Here is a 9,214-nt window from a genome sequence, read left to right on the forward strand (position 1 = left end):
ATACCGAGGAGTTTTATCATCTGAATGCTCGTAACAACTTATCGGAGACAAAAAATCAGCAAGTAATGAGGTATATTGGAGGTCTAGGCCTGCCAATACAAGATCAGATTGCATTTCATATTGTTTGGAATTTGTCTGAGGCTGTTAACTTGGCTTACAAGGCAGATTCTCAATTATCGAGGGCACCAGCTAAGATTCCATCCACTAGCAGATCAGTTTCTGATTCAAGCCGAGCTGCACCTAGTTAGGGCAAGCAATTCAATCCGCAAGTAGTTCAGCATCAGCAAGCATCTCGACCCATAAACCCATGTGTTCCTATTCAGACCAAACAGCCAGCGATTTCTTAGCCTCATCGCAACAATAATCATTATGAACGACCAACCATTGATAAGTGTTATCGCTGCAATCAACCTGGACATCGTTCCAGCATGTGTCTAACCAGAAGGCAAGCTAACTTGGTTAATGGAACTGAGGATAATCCAACAGATTTTGGGAATGAAGTGATGACTATGGAAATCAGAGTGATGACGAAGTGGTCAAAGTTGTAGAGGGGGATCATGGAGATTGAGTTGTTTGTGTTGTGCAGAGACTATTGTATGCACCAAAGCATGAGTCTGACCTGCAGCGACATAACATCTTCAGAACTAGCTGTACCATCAATGATAAGGTGTGCGATGTAATCATTGATAGCGGTAGCAACGAGAATATTGTGTCGAAGGCTCTCGTCGACAAGTTACAATTGAGGACCAAACATCATCCTTCTCCTTACAAGATCGGATGGATCTAGAGGGGTGTAGAGATCAAGGTAACAGAAGTTTGTTGTATTCCTCTTTCAATTGGTAAAAGTTACAGAGATGATATAACTTGTGATGTAGTGAATATGGACGCATGTCATGTATGCTAGGGAGGCCTTGGCAATATGATGTTAATGTAGTTCATAAGGGAAGGGAGAATATCTATAAGTTTAGTTGGAACAAAAAGAAAATTAAACTAGTTCCACTGAAAGAACGACTACCTAAAGTTTCTAAAGTGGAGGGGAAACAGAGTTTAGAGGAGGCCAACAAAAAGTATAAAACAGCGACAGACAAACGTCGTCGAGCTAAAGTGTTCAAAGCGGGTGATCAAATGATGGTTTATCAATGCAAGAGCAGGCTCCCTACAACAACTTACAACAAGTTAGCAAATCGGAAGTATGGTCCTTTTCGAGTCAAGGCAAAAATTAATGACAACGCTTATATCAGTGATCCTCCAGAGCATATGCAGATTTCTTCTCCCTTCAACGTTGCAGATTTGTTCGAGCATTATCGAGTCAAGCCATTATATCCTGAGAGTAACTCGAGGGCGAGTTCTCCTGAAGTGGAGGAGACTGATGCAGGACATAAGGCTGCAATTACAATTGCAAAAAATGTGTGATTGATTGGATATCTATGTGATTGAGTGGTAATAAATGGAAGGGTCTTAGAATTTTCCTTTTCTATTTTAGTAGAGCATGTTCTAGCGTAATTTTAGGCAGATTTGAACTTTTGATTGTTTTCCTTTTTGGTTAAGATCCTAGTAGTTTAAGTATTGTTGTAAGACACAAGGCCAAGGCACTTAATTTTCCATCTTCAATAATATTTCTCTTGAGAGTCATTTCTCATTCTGGTGGATTCCAGTCCCTTGGACTCAGGAATTAAAGAACTCGTTTCCGACCTGCGTCATTTAATTTACCCACATTTTAAATGCTCACTTTTTTGTGTTACGGCTCTGATTTTTATATAACTGATTTTATGTCATGAATTTGAAGATTTTTTGTTTGTGGCAATTAAAATTGTGAAAATAGAAAGTTAGACATTTAGCGTGCGATTGAATGTTCAATTAAGTCACAAGGCAGGTAGTTACGTGATTTAACTAAAACTGACGCGGACACGCAATACAACATTGATACTCCGACAAACAATTCAAAATTTGGAGGCCATGACACCACAATTTGGCTCAAGATAAGTAGTATTTTCCAAACAAAGAGAAAAAGACTAAGTGCTTCCATAAGTGAATTTGGTTTTCAAATATTTAACAAAACTTGCTTAATTTTATCACTTGCCCGTTTTACAAGATCAATTGAATAGTTTGTTTAGTTCTATAATGACCCGCCCTAGGAGGGTTAGCATAATCTGTCTCAATGAAAATTAAATATCATCCATAATAAAGCATTTACCACAAACACAAGACAAAGTCGACTAAGTATATTACAACTAGCTTCTAAGTCAAAATAAACAAAGGAGAGCTATACAAGATGGGTTACACGTTCACAAGTCCATATGTTAGAAACTTCTCTCCAAAAATACTCTTTTCGTCTCAAATTTTTTGTCCAATCCGCAAAACGGAGTGTTAAAAATAATGCAATGTTTTCAAGAAAAAATTCAAACTTTTTTCACAAATTAAAAATACTCATTGATATCTAGTAAGTTGTTGAAAAACTTTTGATTTTTTCTTGCAAAAATTGTATTATTTTTAACACTCCGTTTTGGAGACGGAATAGAGAATTTGGGACGGAGGAAGTATGTCACAATATTAAGGCCAGAAAGAAAACCAAGTCAACTCTCATCTCAACTCCTAAAATCTGTCAAACCAGTAGTGGACCAAAACTTTACCCCATTCACCTGAACGGGCTTCTAACAAGCCACCCCATTTTTGTCTCCCTTTATCTGTGTAGGTTCATCACATGTCAAACCCTATCCACATAAGTATATTTTTAAGTGAAGTACCCAAAATACCCCACCTTTATTACTCCCAGAAAGAGATGCACAGAAATATCCTTGCCTCCGACGACGTTCCCATCTTGACCCCCCCTAATGAGTGCTTGGCCTGCGTCTTTTAGTCCCTCTCCTCTGGCAACCGGAAACGGTGCTCCCTCGGCTGCCACCGGTGGCCGCCTCTCCCTCTGCTCACTCTGACATGCTCTCCGCGATTCCTTGCCTCTTCACTCGATTCGACACGGTGACGAAACTCGTTCTGAAATGCAATCGGAAGTCGAGCATCGGGGGCGACAGTCTCGTGCTTATCTTGCTTCATTGCTAGAACCTCACTCGTTTGAAGCTTTGTGCTTGCCATGAGCTGACCGACGCCGGTCTGGCGATGTTTGCTCGGAACTGTAACGGGCTGAAGAAGTTGTCGTGTGGATCGTGCACGTTTGGGGCCAAAGGTTTTGTTTTGAATTGATTCTAATTAGTTTTTTTTCTTTTTCCGGTCATTAAAAATTTGTAAAGGTTTAGTTGATTTTTATTAAGCCACGTTTTCTTAAACTTAATTTAAATTTGTGAGTTTTGTTCTAATTTGAATTTTTTTTTCTCATTTTTTAGTTTTGTGCCAAATTTTTGTAGGTTATGATTAATCTCGACGAGAGGAATTGAAAAACTAAAATTTTGGCACTTTTACCCAAGTATTTTGAGAAATAACCAATTTTTAGCAAAAGAATGATATTTTTGCATTAAAAAGTGGTTGGGAAAATGACGGCTAATGACGTGTTTTAATAATTAATACCTATCAATGACATTTTCAGCATTAACAAATATTCTTAGCTTGTCCTTGGCGGATATTAATTATCAAAACACGTTATGGTCTGTCATTTTCTCAAAGTGGTTATTCTAAAAATACTTGGGTAAAAGTAAAAAAAAATTTACTTTCCGATTCCTCTCACCAAGACGATTCAATAGACCACAAAAGTTTGGCGCAAAACTAACAAATGAGAAAAAAATTCAAAAAAGGACAACTTTCAGATTTAACTTAAGTTTAAGTTAAGTTCAAGAGAACGGGGTCCATGGGGTATATCCATATATGTGTATGTATTATTTGGTTTATTTATTTTCCCGTGATCGTGGGGTTCGTTGTGGAGGGTGTGAAATGTGTTTTTTGAATTTGTGAATTCTTCATTTGAGGACGTGAATTCTATTTTTGAAAAGGCGTTAATTCTTCATTTTGCTATGAATTTTGTCTTTTTCAAAGGCATAAATTCTTCATTTGGCTATGAATTTTGTGTTTTTTGAACTTGTGAATTCTGTCTTTTGCAAATGTGTGAATTATTTACTTGGGTATGAAATTGTCTCTTTTTGGAACATGTGAATTTTGCATCTTGGGACATGTGAATTATGCATTTTAGAGATGTCAATTTTAAAAGGGGTTTGAATTATGGGGGGTGTAAATCAGTTGCCGTATTGACTAACCGCGGTATTCGAACTGTAACCTTGACTTACTGCACCTTCTCTTTGATTTCCCTCGACCTGTTACTGCTACTGGCTCCCGGAACTGCCGTCCAACCAAAGTGGAAGGCGGAAAGCAGAATGAGGGGTGTGAATTCTGAATTGGGAAAAATTCAAAATACCCCCCAACCTTTACACCAAAATTCAATTAGACTCTCAACCTTCTAAAAATTTCAATTTTACTCCCAACGTTATCTTCCGTTAATCAAAATATCCCCTTCTGTCCGAATGACTAACGGATTTCATTAAAGGCTCCGTTAAATATCGTCCCGATCGAATTTTGATGATCCGAGCCGCTTAATGTGATTAGAACGTGATTTTAAGGGTACTCGCGAGAAATCAGCAAAAAAAATGACCGAAAATGACTTTTTCTGAACATTTTTTTATTGAATATAATAATCACATTGAGCAAAGCAAAATCCGGATGTTCGGACTTGAACAAAATTCGAATCGATCCACACCTCCCATTTTCCAATCGAATTTCGATGATCCGAGCAGTTCGATGTGTTCAAAACATGATTTTAAGGGTACTCGCTTGAAATCAGCAAAAAAAAATGAACGGGAATGGCTTCATCTGAACAGTTTTTTATTGAACTATTTGATAAAAAACTGTTCAGATGAAGCCCTTCCCGTTCATTTTTTTGCTGATTTCTCGCGAGTACCCTTAAAATCACATTTTGAACACATTGAACGGCTCGGATCATCAAAATTTGATCGGACGGTATGTAACGGAGTTTTTAACGAAATCCGTTAGTCATTCGGACAGAAGGAGGCGTTTGATTAACGGAAGATATCGTTGAGAGTAAAATTGAAGTTTTTGAAAGATTGGGAGTCTAATTTAATTTTGTTGTAAAGGTTGGGAGGTATTTTGAAATTTTTCCTTTTGAATTCATACCTCCAATAATTCACACCCCGAAAAATTTACACCTATAAAATTCACACATCCAATAATTCACACATTCAAGAATTCTGTAAAAAGGCAAAATAAAAATTATGCAAAAGATCAAAATTGTAAAAGCACCTTTAGAAAGGGCTTGGATGGGAGAGCACTTACAAAAGGGAGTCCGAATGGAATCCAAACAAAAAATAGGACCGGTTAGGAATTTCCCCCAGAACATAAGAAGCAAATACGTTCTTTCGTAATTGATTTTACACTCTCGTTCGTTGATTTTACTTCTTCCAATCAATGTTTTCCATTTTGCATTTCAAAATAAGTATTTAAAAAATAAGAATCTATTTTCAAGCTTAAAAATAGTGGATTTATAAAAATATTTTTTCAGTATTTTGTGATAGGGTTTGATAAATCTTATCGAGATCTTTCAAATAAGATCTATATTGTATATTTTTTAAATTTCGATAAACCTATTATTTTTTAGTTTAAAAATTATAAATAAATCCTTATTTTTTAAAGGGTAAACTGGAATACTGCCATGAAAAAGGTAAAGCTAAACAAAGTAAAAACTTCACTATAGTATTCCATCCGTCCCAATTTACTTGTCATTTTTTAGAGTTCGTGCAACTTTTCAATTAATTATATCTTGTAATTTATAATGTTTTAGGTGATTTCAAAAATATTGAATTATAGAACAAATCGAGATCTATCAAATAAGATCTATATTAGATAAAAAATTAATTACCATTTTAAAGATATAACTAATTTTTTAATCCAATTAAAATAGAACTGAGATAAACAAATTGGAACGAAAGAAGTACTTTATTTTCAGAAAGGACAAGAAGATAATTTCACCTACGAAACTCACCTAAACAATTGAACCGGAGGAGTACTTTATTGGAACATCATTTATTTTGTGGGTAGTGATTTTCACGCTCCTTCGGCACTTGAAAAATTTCTTGCGAGAGAGAGAGAGAGAGAGAGAGAGAGAATGGGCGACACAGAAACTCTGGTAGCGGCGGCGCTCCGAGTACTGAACACGGCCGACCCAGTTGACAAGGCCCGACTCGGTGACGAAGTGGCCACGAAATGGCAACAAGGTCTCATCACCGTACCCTACGACCCTTCCCTAGACTTCTCCGTACCAGATCGCCCCTCCAGGCTCTCCAATGTAGACGACTTCCATTCCATTCCACACCTGTTTGATAAAATGTTTCAATGACTTGCTCATATCTATTTTGAGCTTTCATTTGATTTTGTATGCGCATATACAATTTATGTGTAGTTACGGCTGATAAACGAACCCAGCTACACGATTTCGAGGTCGGGTCCATTCGCTAAAAGCTCGTTCAGATCGGTTTGTTATATAATCAAACCAACCTTGGACATTGTTTCGAAGCTTGTTAAGTTTCAAACATAGCTTGAACCAGCTAGTACTCACCTCGTTCAACTTATGATGCGTAAAAACTTCAAGCTACTCGAGATTGGCTTGTTTTTGGCTCGATTAAAGCTCGTTCGAGATCGGTTTATCTCATAAACAAGCTAACTTGAACATGTTTTTGAAGCTTGTTAAGTTTTCAAACCAAGCTTGAGCAACTAATTGCTTGACTCGTTTATCACTCCCATGTGTAATGGTTTTATATATGAATGTGATTGATACAGGTGAAGCTGGTGCCACCCAGTCTTATGCCCAAGCTTGGGAAAGCGGGTAGCTTGCAGAGCAGACAAGCCATTGTGCACAGTCTTGCGCATACTGAGAGCTGGGCAATTGACTTGTCTTGGGTAATGGGTATCCGTTCAACTCTTTTCTTCTATATGCAAATGCCCTACTTTTGGAATTGATTGGGTTTATTTAGTTAATGTGATGTTTTTTTTTTTTACTTGGGATTCAACGAGGGGATAATAATTCATGTCTGGTTGGACACATTACATGTTAGAATGTGAACCGTAGCCTTTATTAATTTGTGTAAGTTATAGATTCAACTCCGCACTTCCAATTCCAAGAAAGTGGAGTCGGTTTCAAGGGTTGTAAAATTGAAGGTTGTTACATGGGCCTTCCGATTGCCTCAACCAATGTTGTTTTAAGTAACGTTTTAGGTGTTTCTAAGTTCTATAGTCTGCAGGTTGATGTAATTACTGTTTTTTTTTTATTTTTTGCCAACATTGTATACATTAGTATGAGTTAGTGGTTAGAAGTTAGTATTAAAGGGAGGGAGGGACTCAAACCCCACACCTCATGCATGCCAACTGGGGGGGGAGAACAATTAGTGTTGGGTTGTGGATTACATGTTAGAATGTGAACCGTAGGTTGTATTACTTTGTAAGTGAGAGATTCAACTCTGCACTTCCAATTCCAAGAACTTGGAGTCGGTTGCCTACGCACCGTTTATCATTTAGTTGTATTAAGAGCCACACGGGTTGTAAAACTGAAGGTTGTTACATGGGCCCTCCGATTGCCTCAACCAATGTTGTTTTTAAGTTTCGTTTTAGGTGTTTTTAAGTTTCTATAGTCTGCAGGTTGATGTAGTTACTAGTTAACAGCATCATTGTGCTAACCCCCATTGATGTATATCGTCGTGGCAAAAAAAAAAAAAAAAAAAACATTCTGACTCTGGTTCTCAACCACTTCTAGGATATAATTGCGCGTTTCGGAAAGCAGGAGGCAATGCCAATAGAATTCTTCACTGATTTCGTAAAAGTTGCTCAAGATGAAGGTCGACACTTTTGCCTCCTTGTAGCACGACTTGAAGAGCTTGGTTCCTTCTATGGAGCATTGCCAGCTCATGATGGTCTATGGGACTCCGCTACTGCCACTTCTAAGGACCTGCTAGCACGGTTGGCAGTTGAACATTGCGTTCATGAGGTGGGTTTGATTTGTTTGAATTTCTCTAACTTTGCTTCCTTCGTGAGGACAAAAATGGCAGTAATAGATATTATACGGAGGTCATACCTTTCGAGGTTTAGTCATATTCGGATGCGTTGCTATTTCACATTTCTTACCATCTAAGAGATTTAACTGAAGTAATTACATCAAATATTGTTGCTGAAAAACATTGATCACAATTAACCAACGGGGTGCACTCAGATGGCCAGACTCCTGAGCCCTCGCATCTCACTAGCAGATCAAGGGTTCAACTCGTCATACGTGGAGGCTTCTATTCCTCTTTCAGAATTATATGGTGTTTGTTAGGCTTATGTTTTTTTTCTTGTGTTAGACTTTCTTATATAGTTGATGTCCAGCTTGATCTTATTTTCATTATGCTCATAAATTCTCACTTACCGCTTCAATACGTAAGATGCATTGTGAATTGTTGAAGTGGCCTCCCCGGAGTCCAAAGAGTCTTTTTTAATCATGCAGTAGACTTGCATAGTTGTGGATCATAAAAACAAAGTCGATGCACACAAATATTGTATTTGATAAGCTAGAACATCTATTTTCACGAGGTATTTAATTTGACAACTTGACAGAGTTTAAAAACAGGCTAGAGGGCTCGACGTGTTGCCCACAACAATTTCACGTTTCCGCAACGGAGGTGATAACCAAACTGCTGATTTGCTGGAGAATGTAATCTACCCAGAAGAGATTACCCATTGTGCTGCTGGAGTAAAATGGTTCAGGCACATTTGTTTGAGGTCTAGATGTCTAGTTTCAGCCCCTCAAGAAGTCGGAGCTGGTGAAAACAATTCCATGATGGAGGAGACCGATGAGGTGATTCACAGATTTCATGCAATAGTGAGAACGTACTTCAGGGGCCCACTGAAGCCTCCTTTTAATGAAGCAGCTAGAAAGGCTGCTGGATTTGGCTCTGAATGGTACGAACCTCTTGCAACAAAAGAGGTCAACCCAGAATGATGCTTTTTTTTTGTTTGTTCTAGATGTAGGAAGAGCAGCATAGTTTGATTGATGATAAAGAGATTGTTTCATATGTTTTACTCTGCTGTAATAAGGCAAAGACATTTCTTCATTTTGAAGTAAGTTTTTAATGTCATCACATATTGATAACATCATCAAACACCGTTTCGTGGTTGTTTTCAGAATTACCGAAAATGAAAAGGGAGATTCAGTTAGCAATCCGTTGCAAACAAA

At 37.7% G+C, this 9,214-nt stretch overlaps 1 protein-coding gene across 1 annotated transcript; it reads left to right on the plus strand.

The window, feature by feature from the left end:
• Positions 1 to 6,050: 6,050 nt before the first annotated feature.
• LOC131319476 (uncharacterized) lies at positions 6,051 to 9,140 on the plus strand. The gene is made up of 4 exons (XM_058349726.1): positions 6,051 to 6,298; positions 6,790 to 6,909; positions 7,760 to 7,990; positions 8,609 to 9,140. The coding sequence occupies exons 1-4, from the start codon at positions 6,119 to 6,121 to the stop codon at positions 8,978 to 8,980; spliced, it is 903 nt and encodes a 300-aa protein (XP_058205709.1). The 5' UTR covers positions 6,051 to 6,118; the 3' UTR covers positions 8,981 to 9,140.
• Positions 9,141 to 9,214: the final 74 nt, after the last annotated feature.

The sequence above is a fragment of the Rhododendron vialii genome, chromosome 3a (genome assembly GCF_030253575.1).
Source record: "Rhododendron vialii isolate Sample 1 chromosome 3a, ASM3025357v1".
Taxonomy (NCBI): Eukaryota; Viridiplantae; Streptophyta; class Magnoliopsida; order Ericales; family Ericaceae; genus Rhododendron; species Rhododendron vialii.